We start from the raw sequence: 22,785 nt of genomic DNA, 5'->3' as shown, positions 1-22,785 counted from the left end.
TGCTAAGCTAACCGCATTTACCACATTCTCTGGCAACGAATTCCAGAGTTTAATTACACGTTGAGTGCAGAAACCTTTTCTCCGATTCGTTTTAAATTTACTACATTGTAGCTTCATCGCATGCCCCCTAGTCCTAGTATTTTTGGAAAGCGTGAACAGACGCTTCACATCTACCCGTTCAACTCCACTCATTGGTCATCAGTCTTGTCATACCACTACACCCGGTTACCAACTGCTCCATTGTCTGACCACTTACACCCGACTCAGTTGCTTCAGGAAATCAAAGGATATTAGCTTGTTTAGTGTTGCCACGATGATACTGTTGTGATGTGCCAGGCAAGAAAGACAATGGTAAGGTTCACGGGTGAAGGTGAATAGTGCCAGACTGAGAAACGTCTCCATACCTAAGGGACAGGAAATGGGAACACCATTTTTAGATGGAAAATATGTCAGCATTCAAAATTATGTGCAGAACCATGCAATCATTAGGAAACATTTAACTATGCAAAAGGAGCTGCAAAAACAAGCAACACTTATAGTGTGATAGTCAAAGAAAGTGGAACACTCTATCAAGGTGCCTCTAGCTGGCAAATGTTTTGCCATATTTAGGCATTTAGTGCCTGATATATATATGTACTTATTTGGATAGCAGTTAGGAGCCACTGACTAGGGTCATGCATTGATTTTCAACAGCATTATTTTTACCTTAATTAAAAAATGTATAAAGAGTCATGCATTAATTTTTAACAACACAATTTTTACCTTTATTTAAAAATGTATTTATTTGTATCTCACATTTTCCCACCTATTTGCAGGCTCAATGTGGCTTACATAGTACCTTAAAGGCGTTTGCCAAGACCGGTAGAGAAACAAATACAAGGAGATATTGTGGTCAGGCACAATGGGGTCAAAGAGAGGGAAGGTTAAACAGTGTCCAATACGATAGTTGGGTTTGCTGTGTTGCAGAGTGTTGGCATCTATGTTGGATCAACCAGGGGTGTAGCCACGGGCGGGCCTGGACGGGCCCAGGCCCAGCCACTTTCCCTCCAGGCCCGCCCACCCAACACAGACCTGCCAAGTCTCCTGTGAAACACGCGGCGCCAGCTCCCATTTCCATCCACTGCTGCTTCTCCTGTTGAGCAGCAGCGGCCGATTACAAAAACAAAAGAGCTAATTAAACAACAAAAAATGTTTTTAAAAAGCAAGAGCGGCACCGCAGGCAGCCATCAGGCATTGGCTGTCGGTTCTGCAGCCGCTCCTCTCGCCTCTCATGTCGCTGCGCTCCTCCGGAGTCATCCTCCAGGGGCAGTGACGTGAGAGGCGAGAGGAGCGGCTGCAGAGCCGACAGCCAATGCCTGATGGCTGCTGCGGTGCCGCGCTTGCTTTTTAAAAAATTTTTTTGTTGTTTAATTAGCTCTTTTTGTTTTTGTATCGGCCGCTGCTGCTCAACAGGCGAAGCAGCAGTGGCCGGAAATGGGAGCTGGCGCCGCGTGTTTCATGGGAGACTTGGCAGGTCTGTGTTGGGGTGGGGGGGGCCTGGATGGAAAGAAGTGGATAGAGAGAGAGACACTGGATGGAAGAATCGGGAGAGGGGGGTAGACGGATGGAAGGATGGGGAAAGAAAGAGGGAAAACAAATGGAAGGATGGGAGAGAAAGACACGATGGAAGATGGGGAGAGAAAGGGGAGATGGGATGAATGGATGCAGAGAGGGAGAGACTGGAGCGATGTGGAGAGAGAAGGGGACACTGAACAGAAAAAGGTAGAGAGATAGACACACACTGGATAGAAGGAGGGGGAGAGAGACATTAGATGGAAGGATCAGGAGAGAGGGTTAGATGGGTGGAAGGATGGGAGAGAAAGAGGAAGACGCTGGATGGAAGGGTAGGGAGAAAGAGGAGACACTGGATGGAAGGATGCAGAAAGAAAAAGGGGAGACATTGGAAAGATGGGAGAGAAAGAGGAGAGCTGCTGGATGGAAAAGGGGAAGTAGAGAAAGACTGGAGAATAAGAGGAAGGGGCATGGGGAGAACAAGGGTGAGAAAAAGATGAAAAGCCATAGGTAGATTTTTTTATTTTATTTTATTTATTGCATTTGTATCCCACATTTTCCCACCTCTTTGCAGGCTCAATGTGGCTTACAATACATCATGAATAGTGGAAATATATTAGAAAATACATATTTAGTGTTATAGGAGGGTCTTGGTCAACATGATAATGATAAAACATGATGGTAGTATTACAAGAAGATATTGTAAGACAGTCCTGAATAGCTGTGGAGGAGTTGTGTGTATTCACATTGGTTGATCTTTGTGGTATGCCTTGTTAAAAAGATGGGTCTTCAGTAGTTTGCGGAAGCTCGTTAGTTCGTGGATCGTTTTTAAGTTGCGCGGCAATGTGTTCCATAACTGTGTGATCAAGTAGGTAAAGTTTGACGCGTGCATTAGTTTGTATTTTAGACCTTTGCAGTTAGGGAAGTGCAGATTGAGGAATGTGCGGGATGATCTTTTGGCATTCCTGAGTGGTAAGTCTATCAGATCTGCCATGTAGGCTGGTGCATCTCCGTGAATGATTTTGTGAACTAGGGAGCATATTTTGAATGTGATGCGTTCTTTAAGTGGGAGCCAGTGTAGTTTTTCTCGTAGGGGTTTAGCACTTTCATATTTTGTTTTACTGAATATGAGTCTAGCTGCAGTGTTCTGGGCTGTCTGAAGTTTCTTGATTATTTGCTCTTTACAGCCGGCGTAGAGTGCGTTGCAATAGTCTAGATGACTGAGCACCATTGATTGTACCAGGTTACGGAAAACAGTCCTTGGGAAGAAAGGTCTTACTCTTTTTAATTTCCACATTGAGTGGAACATCTTTTTGGTTGTGTTTTTCGCGTGGCTCTCAAGTGTTAGGTGTCGATCAATGGTAACTCCGAGAATTTTTAGGGTATCTGAAATTGGAAGGTTCAAGTTTGGTGTGTTAATGGTGATGAATTTATTCTTGTTATGTTGAGGAGTGAGTATTAGGCATTGAGTTTTTTCTGCATTAAGTTTTAGCCGAAATGCATCCGTCCATGAATGCATGATCTGGAGGCTTTGGTTGATGTTATTGGAAATTTCCTTTAGATCTTGTTTGAATGGGATGTAGATCGTTACGTCATCTGCATATATGTATGGGTTGAGGTTTTGGTTTGATAATAGCTTGGCCAAGGGTATCATCATTAAATTGAATAGAGTTGGCAAGAGGGGAGATCCCTGTGGGACTCCGCATTCAGGTATCCATGGGGCTGAGGTAGTCGAGTTAGATGTCACTTGATATGAATGTGTGGTTAGGAATCCCTTAAACCAGTTGAGAACGTTACCTCCAATTCCAAAGTAATCAAGGATATGTAGTAGTATTCCATGATCAACCATGTCGAAAGCGCTTGACATGTCAAATTGTAAGAGAAGTATGTTCTTTCCAGATGCAATCGTTTGTTTGAAATTGAAGGAAAAAGAAGGAAATTAAAGAAAGTAAGAATGAATTAAATCTGGACAGAGAGAGAGGCTGAAAAATATTGAAGAAAGCAAAGAAAAAGGAGAGAAAAATGACAAATGGCGCAGAAGAGTTAAGCGAAAATGAAGGAAAGCAGAATCTAGAAACTGGGAGCAACACAATGAGAAAAAGTAAATGGCCATACAACAAAGGTAATTTAGGATCAAGTAATAATGGTACCCTGTGTTAATAATGTTTCAGAGACCAATACTTCCTTAGGTCAGGAGAGGATACCATAACAGCATTATACTGACCTGAGGCAGGAGGTTTTGGCCTCTGAAAGCTCATTGAAAAGGGTGTTAGGCTATTAAATAAATTATTTTCTGAAACCTGATGCACTGAAAAGCAGCACTTTACCCCTGTGTGACAAATGCATCTGATTAGTGTGACTAAATTTTGCTGGGGGAGAGGGGTAGAGAGAAAATTTTGTGCTCACCCACTTTGGGTTCAGGCCCACTCAAAATTGGCAGTCTGGCTACGCCACTGGGATCAATAGGGTATGCCCTTTTGAACAAGTAGGTTTTTAGTGATTTCCTGAAGTTTAGATGGTCGTAGATTGTTTTCACCCCTTTTGGCAGTGCGTTCCATAGTTTTGTACTTATATAGGAGAAGCTAGATGCATAGGTTGCTTTGCATTTAAAGTCCTTTGCAGTATGGGTAGAGGAGATTTAGCTGCGGAGCTACTGTTAGTGATATGCAATTTATCCTTAAATTGAGCGTTAGTACCGGAAGATTGGAGGGTGGCCAATGTAACGCCGATTTTAAAAAGGTCCAGAGGAGATCCGGGAAATTATTAGACGGTGAGTCTGACGTCGGTGCCGGGGAAAATGGTAGAGGTTATTATCAAAACAAAATTACAGAGCACATCCAAGGACATGGATTACTGAGACCAAGTCAGCACGGCTTTTGTGTGGGGAAATCTTGCCTGACCAATTTACTTCAATTCTTTGAAGGAGTAAACAAACATGTGGACAAAGGGAGCCGGTTGATATTGTGTATCTGAATTTTCAAAAGGCGTTTGACAAGGTACCTCATGAAAGGCTACAGAGGAAATTGGAGGGTCATGGGATAGGAGGAAATGTCCTATTGTGGATTAAAAACTGGTTGAAGGATAGGAAACAGAGAGTGGGGTTAAATGGTCAGTATTCACAATGGAGAAGGGTAGTTAGTGGGGTTCCTCAGGGGTCTGTGCTAGGACCGCTGCTTTTTAATATATTTATAAATGATTTAGAGATGGGAGTAACTAGCGAGGTAATTAAATTTGCTGATGACACAAAGTTATTCAAAGTCGTTAACTCGCGACAGGATTGTGAAAAATTACAGAAGGACCTTACGAGACTGGGAGACTGGGCGGCTAAATGGCAGATGACGTTTAATGTGAGCAAGTGCAAGGTGATGCATGTGGGAAAAAAGAACCCGAATTATAGCTATGTCATGCAAGGTTCCACGTTAGGAGTTACGTACCAAGAAAGGGATCTGGGTGTCGTTGTCGATAATACACTGAAACCTTCTGCTCAGTGTGCTGAGGACAGGGGGTTTGCGGCTCGGAAAGCGAATAGAATGTTGGGTATTATTAGGAAAGGTATGGAAAACAGGTGTGAGGATGTTATAATGCCGTTGTATCGCTCCATGGTGCGACCGCACCTTGAGTATTGTGTTCAATTCTGGTCGCCGCATCTCAAGAAAGATATAGTAGAATTGGAAAAGGTGCAGCGAAGGGCGACTAAAATGATAGCGGGGATGGAACGACTTCCTTATGAAGAAAGACTAAGGAGGCTAGGGCTTTTCAGCTTGGAGAAGAGACGGCTGAGGGGAGACATGATAGAAGTATATAAAATAATGAATGGAGTAGAACAGGTGGATGTGAAGCGTCTGTTCACGCTTTCCAAAAATACTAGGACTAGGGGGCATGCGATGAAACTACAGTGTAGTAAATTTAAAACAAATCGGAGAAAATGTTTCTTCACCCAACGCATAATTAAACTCTGGAATTCGTTGCCAGAGAAGGTGGTTAGCTTGGCAGAGTTTAAAAAGGGGTTAGACGTTTTCCTAAAGGACAAGTCCATAAACCACTACTAAATGGACTTGGGAAAAATCCACAATTCCAGGAATAGCATGTATAGAATGTTTGTACGTTTGGGAAGCTCGCCAGGTGCCCTTGACCTGGATTGGCCACTGTTGTGGACAGGATGCTGGGCTCGATGGACCCTTGGTCTTTTCCCAGTGTGGCATAAAACTAACAACTTATAGCAGCAGCTTCAGAGAGCATTTTCCATCTCACAGATAGGCTGCAGAGAATACCTTCTCCTGCTTTAGTCTTAGTCCCGCCCACCCTACCCCTCTACCCACCCACTCCTAGAGTGACATGTCTTATATAACCATTACTTTTACATCACCCATTTCTATTCTTCTATCACCTTCTCCCACTACTCCAACCAGAGTTACACCTAATCACACTGACCACCCTTCAACATCTTCAGTCTTTCTGTGACTGTTCTCTTGTGCTTGACTGCTTAAATATTTTTAATTTAAATGCTTTACTTTTTGTCTATTAGATTGTAAGCTCTTTGAGCAGGGACTGTCTTTCTTCTGTGTTTGTACAGTGCTACGTACACTTTGTAGCGCTCTAGAAATGTTAAATAGTAGTAGTAGTAGTACTTATGTTCGAGATGATCTGGATCTATTCCTGTTTGGCAGATCTATGAGGTCTATCATGTATCCTGGGACTACGCCGTAGATAATTTTGTGGATCAGGGTGCAAATTTTGAAGGTAATGCGTTCTTTAATTGGGAGCCAATGCAGTTTTTCTTGGAGGGGTTTGGCATTTTCAAATCGTGTTTTACCGAATATCAGCCTGGCTGCTGTGTTCTGGGCTGTCTGGAGTTTCTTTATGAGTTGTTCTTTGCATCCTGCGTACATTCCGTTGCAGTAATCTTCATGGCTTAGTACCATTGATTGTATTAGTTTACGAAATGTTTCCCTCGGGAAGAAAGGTTTTAGGCGTTTAAGTTTCCACATTGAATGGAACATTTTCTTTGTTGTGGAGTTTACTTGGCTTTCAAGAGTAAGGTTACGGTCGATTATGATGCCGAGTATTTTTAGGCTGTCTGAGATAGGGAGGGTGTGGTCTGGGGTATTTATGGTTATGGGGTTGTACTTATTGTGTTGAGATGATAGGACGAGGCAGTGTGCTTTTTCAGTGTTCAATTTCAGTTGGAATGAATTTGCCATGAGTCCATGGTGTTCAAGCCGAGCTTGATTTCAATGGTTATTTCTCTCAAATCGTGTTTTAAGGAAATGTAGATTGATTGTGACGTCATCTGCATAAATGAACGGGTTGAGGCCTTGGCCAGTGGGATCATCAATATGTTGAAGAGTATTGGTGATAGTGGTGATCCTTGAGGTACTCCACAGTCTGCGTTCCATGGCGGCGAAATGTTTGAATTTGATTTTACTTGGTATTTTCTGGTGGTTAGGAAACCCTTGATCCAGTTAAGTGTGTTTCCACCAATCCTGAAGTGGTCTAGGAGTCTTAGTAGTATATTGTGGTTTACCATATCAAAAGCGCTCGACATGTCAAATTGGAGGAGAAGAATGCTTTTACCTGTAGCTATTTCCTGCTTGAATTTGGCCAGAAGAGTGACTAGTACAGTTTCAGTACTGTGGAGGGGGCGGAATCCTGATTGTGATTCGTGTAGTAATAAGAACTTGTCCAGGTATTCAGTGAGCTGTTTGGTAACTAGGCTCTTCATCAGTTTGACTACTAGTGGGATGGATGCAACTGGGCGGTAGTTGGTGAGATCATTTGGTTTTTTCTTGGTGTCTTTTGGTATTGGGGTGAGTAGGATGTTGCCGTGTTCCTCAGGGAAGAGACCTTTTTGGAGCATCTATATAATACTCACTAGATTATTTGTTCAATTCACAACTGAACATCCCATAAAATCATAAATACACCACATACAATAAAACAAAACTAAAACAGGAGACTACAATTCCCTCTACCCTCGTCTATATTCTTACCAACCTTGCTGTAACAAATCAAACCCCCTCTCCTCCTGGCAACCAATTAAATAAACTATTATCTTCAAGCTGAAAACATGTCTTAATCCATCTTTCAAAAATGCTTCCATCTATCTCCAGCCAAATATCCACCAGAAGTTCATTCTATCAAGTGGGAGCTATTTTGGAGATCTCTATAGTAAAGGTGGAAAGAATGAAAAGTAGGATATCTCCAAAATAAATGACTATTTCTCAACTGTCATCCTGGTCTATACCTTTTCAGTTTATTTTACAAATTTCTAAGCTTTCATTCTCAAAGTGCCTTCAAGTGTGTTTACAAATGGGGAGAATGTTTCTGATGTTATAGTGGATGATCATCTGGCAACCAATTATCACCGGATGGTATGGTTCAATATTAATACAGATGTGGAGAGGGTTCATTCAAAAGTGAAGGTTCTAGACTTCAAAAAGCTAACTTTATTGAGATGGAGGATTACCAGAAGGAGTTTTTAGCTGGATGGGAACCTCTGGTAGATGTAGGAAAGCAGTGGGCAAAACTAAAAGGAACTATTTTAATGGCAACAAACATTTTGTAAGGAAAGTAAACAAAAGTAAGAGAAAAAGAAGGCTGTTTTGTTCTCAGAAGTAGTACCAGAAAAGGTTAAGGAAAAAGTGGTCAGCCTTCATAAACTGCAAGAGATCACAAAAAAGAGGAAGACAGGGAACAACATCTGGAAAAGCTAGGAGAAGCTAGTATTTAGGAAAGCGAAGATACAAATGGAAGAAAAAATAGCTGATACAATAAAGATATGCTAGTGACAAGAGTGAAGGGGAGAAATATGTAGAAAATGATAAGAAATAATTGCTTAACAAATACTTCTGCTCTGTGTTCACAGATGAAGGGCCAGGGATAGGACCACAGAAGACAAATACAAATAAGAAAGGAAGTGTGGTAGATCTTGAACAATTTCCAGAGAAGCGTGTTCATGAGAAACTACCTAAACTAAAGGTGGACAAAGCAATGGATCTGGATGGCATATATCCAAGGGTACTGAAGGAACTTAGAGAAGTTATGGTGGCTCCACTGTCTGACCTTTTCAATGCTTCTCTACAGTTGGGCGTGATCCCTCTCCGCAAAGGCGTTACTAAGGAAGAAGTTGGGAGCTACAGGCCTCTGTGGTAAGTAAATTAACGGAAACATACCTAAAATAGAGAATAGTGAGGTTTCTGGAATCCAATGTATTGCATGACTCTAGGCAGCATGGTTTTACTAGAGGTAGGTTTTGTCAGACAAATCTGATTACTTTCTTTGACTGGCTGACCAGAGAGTTGGATCAAAGGAGAGTGCTAGATGTGGTGTACTTAAGACTTTAGCAAAGCCTTTGACACGGTACCACATAGATGACTTATAAATAAACTGAATGCCCTTGGTATGGGCCCTAAAGTGACTGACAGGGTTAGGCACTGGTTGAGTGGAAGGCAGCAAAGTAGTGGAAAATAGAGCTCACTCTGAGGAAAGGGATGTTACAAATGGTGTGCTGCAAGGACTGGTTCTTGGCCTGGTTCATTTTAATATTTGTGTAAGTGATATTATGAAAGGACTGTTTGGTAAGGTTTACATCTTTGTGGATGATACCAAAATCTGCAATAGAGTAGATACCCTGGTGGTGTGGATAAAATGAGGAAGGAACCAGTGAAGCTTGAACAATGGTCTAGAATTTAAGATTTGAGACTAAAAAATGCAGGGTCAAACATTTGGGCTACAAAAACCAAGGGAACGGTACAGTTTAAGGAGTGAAATACTTTTGTACATGACAGAGGAGTGTGACTTGGGTGTGATCATATGTGGTGATCTTAAGGTGGCCAAACAGGTAGAAAAGATGATAGCAAAAATCCAGAAGGATGCTTGGCTACATAGGGAGAGGAATGGTCAGCAGGAAAAAGGAGGTGATAATGCCTCTATATAAGCCTCTGTGAGACCTCATGTAGAGTATTGTATATAGTTTTGGAGACTGCACTTTTAAAAAGATATAAATAGGATGAAGTCAGTCCAGAGGACAGCTACTAAATGGTCAGTGGTCTCTGTCATAAATTGTATTGGGATAGACTTAAAAGTCTCAAAATGTATACTTTGGAAAAAAGGTAAGAGAGGGGAGATATGATAGAGACATTTAAATACCTCCATGACACAAATGCATGGACGTGACTCACTTTCAACTGAAAGAAAGCTCTGGAATGAGGGGCATAGGATAAAGGTGAAAGAGGACAGACTTAGGAGTAAACTAAGGAAATACTTCTTCACGGAAGGTGGTGAATAGCCTCCAGATGGAGGTGGTGGAAATGAAGACTATAGCTGAATTCAGGAAAGATTTGGGACAAGTACATAGGATCTCTAAGGGAGAGGAAGGGATAGTAGATGATATGGACAGGTAGAACTGGATAGGCCACATGGTCTTTATCTGTCTTCATTTTTCTCTGTATCTATATATTTTTTCTATGTAAAGATCAACACCAAAACTTGACTCTGGCCCACTTTGGTAACCAGTGGAGGTCCTTCAACACAGGCAAAGCCCTTACTCTACAAGGCTTTCTTAATAGAAGTCATGCTGCTGCATTTTGAACCCATTTGACTAAACCGTTTGGTATTCCCCAATGGCATTACAATAATCTATTTTTGTCATTTTTTAAAATTAAAATTAGCTGTACATCACTTTGGACCTATTTTAGGGATTAAGCAGGTTACAAATATTAGATTAGATTAATGTAGAAAGAATCAGTCAGACTATCACCATCTATAGGGCTGGAAAAGTTAAATATTGTCTCAATCACCGAACTCAGCACAAATTACTATAAGTATTTTTCACCATCAATTGCATCTATGACTCTAACGTGAAATCAATGGACATCCTTACTCCCAGATTCTTTACTTCCCCTCTGTTTTTCCTGCTGCCCATCCACTGGGTTTTCTTTTTTTTACTAAGCATCAATACTTCAGATTTTTTAATATTCACCACAAGCTCATTTTGATGAAACCAATCCAGTACACTTTTAATGCAGGCTTGAGTTCTTTTCTACTCCACACTCTCATCCTTACCTAAGGGAACTATCAGTTGTACATTGTCTGCATACAGCATATGAAGCACTCTAACGGAAAACTTCTTATGAAGTCTCCTAATAAAAAGATATTAAAAAGCAAAGGACAGTGTGTGGAATCCTGGGGCACACCCACACTCAAAGATCTTCTGAAGCAGAACTTTCCCAGGACTTCTACCATATAACTTCACCCTTCTAAGAACGACAAAATCTAAGCCAAAACCTTTTCACCTAAACCAAGATTAGCACATCCCATCATTAGCAGATCATGATTATCAATGTCAAAGGCTGTAAAGAGGTCCATTAATAGTATCTCCTCTCTCTTTTTTTATTTGGCTCTTTTTCTTCCTGTGATGTGAGCTAAAATACAGCAATTATATTTCTTACTAAGAAAAAAAGGCCCGTTTCTGAAACCAATGAAATGAGGTATTGGCTTCCTGCAATTAATGTTTTGAAAGGGATTGTTAGGAGAAATGTGTTGTCATGCTAATGAATAATTTACATTGTTGTATTTTGTGTGATATCTTTTTTGTTGGTTTTCTGTTTTTTTTTTCTTTGTGTTGGTTGTGTGTGTGGGTGTGATTGAGAAATGGTGATTCTGCATGGTAGAGCTTGTGTATTAAGGGGGCTGGGGCTGGGAGTGTGTGTGTGTGAGTGAGAGATGCTGTCTCTCCATGGCAGAGTGTGTGGTTTTTTTGGGGTGGGGGGTGGGGTGGAGTTTGGTTGTGTGTGTGGGTGTGAGTGAGAGATGGTGATTCTCCATGATTCCACTTGTGTATTTAGTGGGGGTGGGGGGGGGGGGAAGTGTGTGGGTGTGAGTGAGAGACAGAGATCTAGAGTCACTGTGACAGAGTTTGTGTATGATGTTGTGGAGGTGGTTGGGGGGAGTGTGTGTGTGTGTTTGTGTCTGAGTGAGAGATAGAGATGTTGATTTTCCATTTTAGAGGTTGTGTATTAAGGGGGGTGGGAGGGGAGTGTGTGGGTATGAGTGTCAGGGATGCTTTTTCTCCATGGCACAGTGTGTGTATGATGATTGGGGGGGGGGGGGGGGTGGGTTGAAGGAATGTGTGTCTGCTGATTGTCCCTTGGAGAGTTTGTGTATGATGTGGGTGGGTGGTGGTGTTGGGGTGGGGAGGGTGTCAGAGTTTGTGTATGATGTGGGGGGGTGGGGACAGTGTAGCGGCGTGTGTGTGTGTGTGGGCACTCACCTATTGGCTACAGTCACAGTCTCCTTTGTATTACAAGCATTCCAAGTATGCATATCAATGGAGATGGTTTGCTCAAGAGTGAGGAAAAAATGCTTTACACACTTACATTAAGTACCTTAGTGGTGAAGTGATGTTTTCATGATGTAGTTTATGGAGATAGGATGAAAGGAATTAAGATATTGTTGAAACTGCATTTATGCTGATATATTGGATCGTTAGCATGACCAAATCCCTGAAGGTGGATCTTTTAAAATCAGGTTTCCTCTCATCACGTTTTGGCAGCCCTGAAACGTTGTCCCTCCGGCACTGGCGATTCAGTGAGTCAGCCTTCTTGCCAGCGTCAGGGCCTCTCCTCATGCGTGTCCCACCTCATAACAGTAGGTGGGTCGCGCCTGAGAGGCCCCGACGCTGGCAGAAGGCTATCTGAATCGCTGGTGCCGGAGGAAGAACGCTTCAGGGCACTGAAAATGACCACGCGGACTGAAGAGAGTCTGCGGGCGAAAAGCGAAAGCTGTTAGACTTGGGGGGGGGGGGGGGGGGAGGGAGAAAGAGGTGCCCAAGGAGGCCTTAATAGACAGGAGTGGAAGTGAACCTATGTAGTCCATTGTAAGCAAGGAAGCCGGTTTGGTGCCGCGCTGTTCATTTATGTAGTAGGTTTACCCGCCCTGGACGTCATCAAGTTTTGACACGAGGGCGGGGCACTCTCACTGTTCCGCCCTGGACGTCATCACGTTTTGACGCGAGGGCGGGGCAGAGAGAGATGGTGACAGACTGACGAACCTAACGGACCTTACGAACCCTTCACTTCAGTGAAGCCACGGAGTCAGCTTCAGAACGTTGGAGGTGGAAATTATTATAGTAGATACTTTGAAAGCTATGTACATTTAGTGTTATATATGTAACTTCTGTAACTGACATAGGTGAGGCCCCATTTAGAGTACTGTGTGCAATTCTGGAGACCGCACCTACAGAAGAATATAAACAGGATGGAGGGTGGCAACAAAATTGGTAAGCAGTCTTGGACATAAAACATATAGGGACAGGCTCAGGAGCCTCAACATGTATACACTGGAAAACAGGAGAGAAAGAGGAGATATGATAGATACGTTTAAATATCTCAGGGGCATTAATGTACAGGAAGTGAGTCTTTTTCAAATGAAGGAAAATTCTGGAATGAGGGGTGTAGTGGAAGTGAATTTTAAAGATTATTTTTCAACTCTGCCTTGACCGACCAGTGCACTTTGGGGGGTCTGTATTTGTGATTAGAAGTAATTCTGTTTAAAAATTATTGTTTAACTTTGTGTGAAAATAAGTTGGAATGTAGATGATAAGACACAGCTCTAATTAATTTGGTATGTGAAGGGAGATGTGGAGCCTGTTTCCAGTTCAGACTGGCCACCTGGACTGGGAGACATGTGACCACATTCCCACAGTATGGCTTGTTTACCTAAACAGAGAAATTCTTAAGCATTCTGTTATTTTCCTTAGCTCTGAACATGAGTTCTAAGCCTAATAAAAAAGGGAGTTTCTATCAGTGAAAATGGGAGCTCATCTGTGAGTAACATATGAACTGTGAGAGAACCATATTTCCTGGTCAAAGAAACTCCTGACTTTCGCTGTGAATAGGGCCCCCCCCCAGCTGATGATAAGAGCCTGGATGATGTAAGGATCAGTGATGATTGTTTTATTGCTTCTTTTCCTGGTCTAGGAACTCTTAGCATTGCTTAGATGTAGAGACCAGTGATGTAATGATTGTTTATAGATAGGTATTGTTTCTTTTTAGTTATATAGCTAATCATTGTGTGTATATAGCTTAATCATTGTAAATATCTTAATCACTGTAGATTTTAGAACCTCTAATAAAGGTCTCATTTACCTAATACAAATTGAAAAGAATCCACAGTAATTACTGAGTAGTCTGTGTTAGTGAAGCACGCTGTAAATCCATAGCAGTACAAGGGGGCATACGATGAAGTTAAGAGGAAATAGGCTTAGGAGGAATCTAAGAAAGTATTTGTTCATGGAAAGGGTGGTGAAAGCGTAGAATGGCCTCCCGGTGGAGATTATGGAGACGAGGCCTGTGTCGGAATTTAAGAAAGAGTGGGACAAGCATGTGGGATCCCTTAGGAAAAGAAAAAGTTAGTGGTTATAGAGGATGGGCAGACTGGATGGCCCATTTGGACTTTATGTGCCGTCATGTTTCTTTGTTTCTAGTTAAACATTACAGACAACCTGGGTGCTATCCAGATAGTGTCAGGGGGGGTAAAAGGACACCGTGTGGGTAGAGGCTAAGGTTATCCACACAGTGATGACGTTCAAGCTGCTATCAAGAAAAAATTAAGACAGAAAAATAGCTGCCCTAAATTTATCCAGACAGTTATAAAGATAGCAGTTTGAATATTACCACTATCCACACATTCAGCACTGCAAGCTATCCAGAAAGTGGTGCTTAATATCCAGATTTTATTTAAACGCTGCGGCAGGCGTTTAAAAAAATTTCCAACCGTAGAATTTAAATATTGACCCACTAAGTTTTGAGCTCAAAATTCACCTAGCTTTATGCCTGGTATTTTTTGCCTACATTTAGGAAAAGTGATGAAAATAGGTGATTAATCACTATATGGGGCCTTTTTACTAAGCTGCATTAAGCAGCTAATGCAGTGTTATGAGCATGGTAGACTGTAGTTAAGGCCCACACTACTATTTATTGCACTAAAACAGTGGCCTATGTGGTAAAAATGCTGTGTTAGCTGCCCAACTTGGAAATGGGCTGGGTCTGGGCATGACACGGTGGATGAAGGTGTGGCTGGCTGTGATTGTTAGTGCAGGGGTCTTTATTGTGCGCTAGCTGTCCTGATTGTCAATAGCACAGCTGAACTTATCGCCACCTCAAGAGAAGGCTCTTAGTGCAGTTGCACTACTAGCAGTCCTGTAGTGCAGCACTCTGTTGATTCAGTGCAGGCAGTGCCCAACCCTGCACATGCAATACATCTCCTACAACCAGCACATATGAGTCTGACCCTGATCCCCGTCCTGGCACCAGCACATGAGTCTGACCTCCTGATCCCGGTTTTGGAGGGCAGATAGTTGTGGTCCACTGAAAATTTAGCAGCCCAATATTCAAAGTGACCAGTTAAATCACTTGGTCAGGGCTAGCCGCTAATCTTCAGCGGCACTTAACTTGCTAAGTGCCGCTTAATATTGTGGTTAGTGCAGAACACAGAAACGGTTATGTTGGGGGCATTCCGGGCTGGAGTCAGCACTTGGCTATTAAGTGCTAATATTCAGCTCTTAAGTGGCCAGTTTACCGCATAACAGAGGTGTAGCTATGGGGGGCCTCGGGGGCCCAGGCTCCCCCATTCCTCACTCAGGCGCCCCCCAATGCTGGCGGCCAAAGTGTTGCATTGCTTGGGATTGGACTTCGGGCTGGCCTCTTACATGGGCTGTTTATGCAAGCAACTCCTTCCCTTCTTCCCCTGCTACCTTACTCCATCCAGTGTCCGGGGCTATTGGTATTTCTCTCCCTCCCTTCATTCCCCCCTCCCCTAGTCTGTTCTAACATACTCTGATCGCTCAAAGTGGGGGAGGAGTTAAGGACAGATTAAGGAGAGGTGGACCCAGGATGGAGATGGAGAGATGCTGGAAAAGTGGGGGGGGAGGGGAGGGAGGAAAGAGACGTTTAGACAAAACTGGGGGAGGGGGAGAGATGCTGGATGGGTTGGGAAAGAGAGACACCAAATTAGAGGGGGGAGAAAGAAGCCCGCAGGGAGAGATACTGGCCCCAGGGTGGGGTGTGTGATAGGAAGGGAAGAGAGGGGTGGGATAAGGGAGACAGAGAAGAGATGCTTGGCATGGAAGAAGCATAGGGACAGAGACAGAGAAGGGATAGGGGCACAAGTACATAAGTAATGCCATACTGGGAAAAGACCAAGGGTCCATCGAGCCCAGCATCCTGTCCACGACAGCGACCAATCCAGGCCAAGGGCACCTGGCAAGCTTCCCAAACGTACAAACATTCTATACATGTTATTCCTGGAATTTTGGAGTTTTCCCAAGTCCGTTTAGTAGCGGTTTATGGACTTGTCCTTTAGGAAACCGTCCAACCCCTTTTTAAACTCTGCTAAGCTAACCGCCTTCACCACTTTCTCCGGCAACGAATTCCAGAGTTTAATTACACGTTGGGTGAAGAAAAATGTTCTCCGATTTGTTTTAAATTTACTACACTGTAGTTTCATCGCATGCCCCCTAGTCCTAGTATTTTTGGAAAGCGTGAACAGACTCTTCACATCCACCTGTTCCACTCCACTCATTATTTTATATACCTCTATCATGTCTCCCCTTAGCCGTCTCTTCTCCAAGCTGTATAGCCCTAGCCTCCTTAGTCTTTCTTCATAGGGAAGTCGTCCCATCCCCGCTATCATTTTAGTCGCCCTTCGCTGCACCTTTTCCAATTCTACTATATCTTTCTTGAGATGCAGCGACCAGAATTGAACACAATACTCAAGGTGCGGTCGCACCATGGAGCGATACAACGGCATTATAACATCCTCACACCTGTTTTCCATACCTTTCCTGATAATACCCAACATTCTATTCGCTTTCTTAGCCGCAGCAGCACACTGAGCAGAAGGTTTCAGTGTGTTATCGACGACGACACCCAGATCCCTTTCTTGGTCCGTAACTCCTAACGTGGAACCTTGCATGACGTAGCTATAATTCGGGTTCTTTTTTCCCACATGCATCACCTTGCACTTGCTCACATTAAACATCATCTGCCATTTAGCCACCCAGTCTCGTAAGGTCCTCTTGTAATTTTTCACAATCCTGTCGCGATTTAACGACTTTGAATAACTTTGTGTCATCAGCAAATTTAATTACCTCGCTAGTTACTCCCATCTCTAAATCATTTATAAATATATTAAAAAGCAGCGGTCCTAGCACGGACCCCTGAGGAACCCCACTAACTACCCTTCTCCATTGTGAATACTGCCCATTTAACCCCACTCTCTGTTTCCTATCCTTCAACCAGTTTTTAATCCACAATAGGACATTTCCTCCTATCCCATGACCCTCCAATTTCCTCTGTAGCCTTTCATGAGGTACCTGAACATTGGGGAAGGGAAATAGGGGCACAGAAGGGCAATACTGATCACAGGGGAAAAAAAGGGACCGAGGGGCAGATGAAGTATAGGGTAAAACAGGAACACAGATGGGAGATGCTGAATATAGGGGGAGGAAAGAGACAGGGACATAGAGGGGAGATGCTGAACAGGATGGATTGGGAAGCAGAGGGATGATGAATGGTGGACAAGTGTACATAAAGAGTCCATCTTCTTGGAATTTCCAATTCAGTTTTTCTGGCTTCATTTCTCTATTAGTGATCTGTGGTCTCTTATTTCATATTTGTTGAGAGTCTGTCTGTGTTTTGCACTTGTGACCAAGGTGCGGTACTTTGCCAGCAGGTACAGTAGTTTCAATGTAGGGATCTTGTTGCAGACACATTTATTTTGTTTTCTAATTAGATAGTGTATTGGTGCTTTAGGGACCGGTGTAATATTTACCATGCTACCTTTTCATGCATAGCTCTTTCAGTCATTTATTTATTTTTTTCCATTTTACTACCTTTTGTATACCGCCCTTATCCAGAGCGGTGAACAATTCAAACATGCATAACAAAACATATAAAACAACGTACATCAAAAATAATGCAAACTGTCCTGGGAGTTAATGCTGTTATGGTATGGTAAGGTTCCGAGTGTGGTTTTGCACAAGTTTGTGCATAGTGTTTTGCAGTGAGTCGGTCTTAGTGAGGTGACACCAAAACTTTAATATAATTTTAGTTTGTGATAGCTTTGGACAGGGTTTTTATAACATTTTGTAGGATTTGATGTGTGTTGAAGTGGTTGCCTGCCCAGCTGCTTCCAGCAAAATTTTTTTTAAAAACAGCACAAGGGTGCGGAGCTGCTTTCTAGCTACACCGCTAATGGCTCTACCAGTCCATCCTCTTCTCACATGGAAGAAGGATGGAGGAAATGCTGGAAGGGAAGTGTGGAAATAGGGAACATACTGAATGGAAATGGTAGCTGGAAAGGGGGCAAAAAGAGGAAAACACTGGCTGGAGAGGGGAAGATGTTGCATGGATAGAGGGAGGGAGGGAGGGGAGATGTTGGATATAAGAGGTGTAGCCCGGGTCTCGGCCCTTAGGGCTATGCTTAGTTCCGGACCTTGGCTCAGAGGGATAATTCCACCAGTTTACCCACTCTATTACACCACACACTCTCAGATCCAGTCCACACTCAGGTTGAGCTGGGGTGGATTATAAGGTCTGGAATTGAAATCCGGGGGTTTGGGGGGGGGGGCAAGTCCTTGATCTAACTCTGGGTTCCACTCAGCTCTCCAGTCCAGGAACCACACAGCACGCCAGAGGCTTGATAACAAAACTCAACATGTTGTCCCCTCAGTTTACCTCTGGGTTCCCCCATAATTGGAGGGCTGGCTACGCCCCTGCTGCATAAATGGGGCTGCATAAAAGTCTGTCCTATTTTCATGCGGTAACTCATAGCCTCTTAAGTGCTGAATATCGACTTAAGTGGCTATGTGTTAGCTGGCTTAAAAATAACCGGATATTCAGAGCTGAAGCCCACACAGGTCCAGCCTTGGATTTCCAGCAATAATGGCATCAGCGGTGAACATAATGCTCACCGCCAATGGCTGAATATTGAACCCTAGATTTTAAAAGGATATTATGGTACTTGTATTTAATGATTGTTTGGGGGATTATAATTTGCAACCCACTCTGTATAGTCTTTGGCCAAAAGTGGCAGGCTGTATTGAATAGACTGAATTATATTAAATTAGGGGTTTTCATTAAGAAATGTGTAGCCCTTAACAGATTAATTCTAGTTCCTTTGTAGTTCTCTGACAAGCAAACACAAGACTTTTTAATCACTTCAAGTGTCCCTACATTGTTGGCAACTTTAAATAACTAAACTCAACAATACAGAGATTCAGACAGTAGACCAGCAGCAAGATGAAGGCTAGCCAGTCTTCTGTACTGAGTGCCACTTGTATGATTACCTCAGGTTATATGAGTGCACTCATTGCAAGGACCATCTGCCTTTCAGAGAACAAGACTTATCTCTAGAAGCTAAGGCAGATTAGGAAGGGCTGAAGCAGAGAGTGGAGTATATAGAGGAAACCTTCAAGGATAAAGTAAAGCAGCCTTACCTTCAGTCTAGCAGCCTCTGTGCTGTTTTGGAGAAAGGTGGATGCTCTCCTTTTAGGTGACCTATTGGGGCAGGAAGTCATTCTCTAACTAGGAATTGCCCCCCAGGTGATACAAAATACTCTCATTTAGAGGATGTGTTTTGTATTTAGGAGGGAAGGGTTAGGGCGGCCTTTGTAGATGGCCAATTAATTTTGTGCTTATTGTTGAATTGTAATTTATTCTGTTAGTTTCTCTGCCATTTTTTATGTTATACATTCCTATTGAATTTTCTATTATCTGTATATTTTGGGATGTAAACCACTACATGCTCATTAGAGGAAGAGTCGGGAATCAAGCACAATTAAACAAGTTAAATGAACTAATCCTTGGCCATTTGAAATTATGACAGCTATAATCCTGTATCTGAGAAATTTGGGCCTAGTGATTCCCATGCGGCAATGCCGACAAAGTCCATTCAAAGTGAATGGGCTCCGCTGGCATTGCCGCACCAGGAATCATTAGTGCGGTTTGGTAAAAGAGGCCCTTTGAAACTTATAATCTTTACATAAAGAGTTTCTGGAAAGTGAAGCTTGGAAGGTACAAGCCAGCACAGTAAATTATTTTGGTAGTTTTTTTTCAGAAGGGACTTTTGAGGCAGACTCCTAAGCTCTATGGGATTCTGGGATCCATAGTCTTGGGATTCTAAGATGATGAATTTGGAGAAAACTCTGATTGTTTACATTTTACCTTTAGGTGAAATGAAGCTCCAGTTTGGCTCTTGTGAAGGCTGACCAAACCTTGGTGTTTCTCCTTCCATTATTGGTTTTTCACTGGAGATATGAAGCACTACAGCCAATCGAAGCCACATGATCTTCCATAGTTCTGAGCTGGCAAACTCTCGTACAACCACTGTATCTCCCTGACATGATTCAGGAAAAAGAAAACCATCAGTAGTACCTCATATGATAAAGAAATGCCTTGCAGAATACGAGGAACATGCCGTAAAGGGAAGAGCTTATCTATAAGAGGCTTTCTCTGATAACAGCAGACCAACAGTCCCACATATGGGCTGCATAGTCACCACTTGCTCGGAGTAGATTTTTTTCCAACTTCTGGGAAATTTTGGAAATAGCTTACTAACATACCTGTGGTCCCGCAGCTCTCAGTTTATTTTTAGTTAAGCTCAAAAGAGGACAAAAGGAAAGAACTAGAGTTAGATGGGTTGTGTGATTCCCTAATCTACCATCAATAGAGAGCATCTATGACACATAAGCTGCTTCATTTTCTCTAATGTGGAGAAGTAGCCTAGTGGTTATTAGAGTGGGCTTTGATCCTGGTGAATTGGGTTTGATTCCCACTGCAGCTCCTTGTGATTCTGGGCAAGTCACTTAAACCTCCATTGCCTCAATATGTATATCGTCCCATTACCTTTCTCTCTAATGACAAGCATGCCAACAGTTCACATAGAGAGGACTTCATAGCAAAGAGCTATCTTTGTTGTTGTTGTTGATGAAGATAGGACAAAGTTTGCCAGTGGAGAAAAAAGTGAAAAATAAAAATATGACAGTAGATAAGGTACACAAGGTGTATCCAGTATGCCCAAATTATTTTTTGATACAATATACTGTAGCTATAACTTGATTTCTGGCCTTCCCATATTTTCTTTGTGGTCTAACCAAGCCATTCCCGAATTTTGGTTTTTACCATTTCTACCATGTCTTTATTATTTCAGAAAAATAGCTTCCATTACTGTCTCCAATTCTGCTGTCCCCTTCTATGAAGAGTACATACAGACCGGATAATAACCCATAGATGGACAACCAAATGATGCGGGACTGCATCAGAAGTGCTATGAAATGAGACTGGAATCAATATCAAGCCAGAACAGTGACTAGCTTTTGTTAAATGATGGTCATGGTGTTTAACATTTTTTGTCCTTTATTCCATAGCAAGTGACAACAGATAATGAAGGAACATCATATTAGTAAATTTCACGTAACAATTTAACAGCCACATTTTGCCAATTACATTCAACATGATAAAGTTCCCATGAACCCAAAGCATCTTTGAAGGTATGATTTTTAAAAAAAGTAATAAAGGTTATAAAGGAGCCTTCCACGGTTGTTCCTTGCCCAGAGGAGACTTTGTCATCTATCTACTCTGCTTCATTTTGCCCTTTATAAATGGCAATACCTGTTTGCTTTGCAATTTTACAAAGATGGGAAACAGCATCAAATCTGCACCTTGGAGGAAGCCAAAGAATTCTTCCCGGAAAGTACTACAAGGGGCACAGTTTCGCGCCTGTAGATGATTCAGCAGGCCACCTCTGGGAGGCAAAAATGGCAGCGAGTGTCCAAAGGTAGCGGGCAACTGAAACAGCAAACCTCCGCCAAAGAGATGAATGTCATCATGGGGCCACGAACTTTCTGCCAGGGTAACTGGGTGGTATGGTTTTCGCTGGCTAAAATGGAGGAGAGTATAGCCAACAGGAGCATGATTTGGTTGTATGTAACAGTCATTCAGAAATGAAAATTATTAAAAGACAGGTATATGTTAGTGTTGTGTCTGCTAAAGTACATAACGAGGGGAGGGGGGTATGAGGGTGCGCACTTTTCTTCTGGGATCAACAGGCCTCTGATCCTATTGATGGCAACAGAGTTCAGGGAGGGGGGTGGAGATGGAGGTGATACATGTGTCCAGGGGAGAGGGGATAAAAGGTAGGATGGGAAGGTCTATTTAAGGGGTACATGTGGGATACTTATGAATAGTAGAGAGGGGATTGAGAAAAAGAAGATGCAGAAGTGACAAACTTCAATTCATATCCGATAGGTTGTGCATTGTGAAGAAGAGGCTACTGCTCCCACTCTCCAGCAGGCCTCACTGTCCTGTGGCCTCTGAACAGGACTCCAAATTATATGCAGATTAGCATGTTATCCTTTCACGCTCAGGGTGACCTGGTTCTCCAGAGGCAAAATTAAACAGGTCTTACCAACAGCATATTCAGGCAATTCTTTATTCCAGCCCCTGGGCACAGTTCTTCTAGCTTAAATACTTTATACATTTACATATCTTCTCACTGAGCCTCCCCACACAGATTCCTGGGCTCAGCACTAACCTCAATACTTTGGGGACTTCTAACCTCAGGCTTTGCAGCCTGCTTCTCAGTACTGGGACACACAGCCCTACTTCTTCTTTGGACACCCAGTCCTTTCTTTGAACACACAGTTCCTCTAAGTACTGAGGCTACACAGTCCAACACTAATGCTTTAGGGCCTTCTTACCCCAGCCTGTTTTTCTTCCTTGAGCACACAGTCCACCACAAGTCCATAGGGTTTAGCCAGTTCTTTCCAGGGGGATTCTCTTTCTTCAGCTACCAGCTCTCTTCTCTTCCTTTCACACCCAGGTGGGGTATAAAGTGGTTAATTAGCTACACAGGACCCAGCCCATAACCTCCTACACCTGTGAACCTCCCAGGGCTCTCCCCGGTCCTAGCGACCTCCACCTATTCTCCTAGCGCCCTTTAGTGGCCTACCTCAGACATCCTGGACATTTTCAGGGGAACAGCGCCATCTAGTGGCCTGCCCCGGCTAAGACAGCCTCTTATTTATCACAGCACATATGTAGATGACCGTGGTGCCTTTTATCAGTCTTGATATTAGAGTACTACTACTACTACTATTTAGCATTTCTATAGCGCTACAAGGCATACGCAGCGCTGCACAAACATAGAAGAAAGACAGTCCCTGCTCAAATAGAC

At 42.8% G+C, this 22,785-nt stretch overlaps 1 protein-coding gene across 1 annotated transcript in view; it reads right to left on the bottom strand.

The window, feature by feature from the left end:
- The window catches only part of STK36 (serine/threonine kinase 36), a 385,051-nt gene that overhangs the window by 40,207 nt on the left and 322,059 nt on the right, over positions 1-22,785 (bottom strand). Inside the window, exons 23-24 of the mRNA XM_030208993.1 lie at positions 19,776-19,947; positions 257-404 (exon numbers count right to left, since the gene is read on the bottom strand). Of these exons, the coding sequence (XP_030064853.1) occupies positions 257-404; positions 19,776-19,947 (320 nt within the window). The remainder of the gene's footprint in view (positions 1-256; positions 405-19,775; positions 19,948-22,785) is intronic.

This window comes from Microcaecilia unicolor, chromosome 7 (genome assembly GCF_901765095.1).
Source record: "Microcaecilia unicolor chromosome 7, aMicUni1.1, whole genome shotgun sequence".
Taxonomy (NCBI): domain Eukaryota; kingdom Metazoa; phylum Chordata; class Amphibia; order Gymnophiona; family Siphonopidae; genus Microcaecilia; species Microcaecilia unicolor.
The sequence above is the reverse complement of the archived record's forward strand: the minus strand, read 5'-3'. Positions and strand labels throughout refer to the sequence as shown.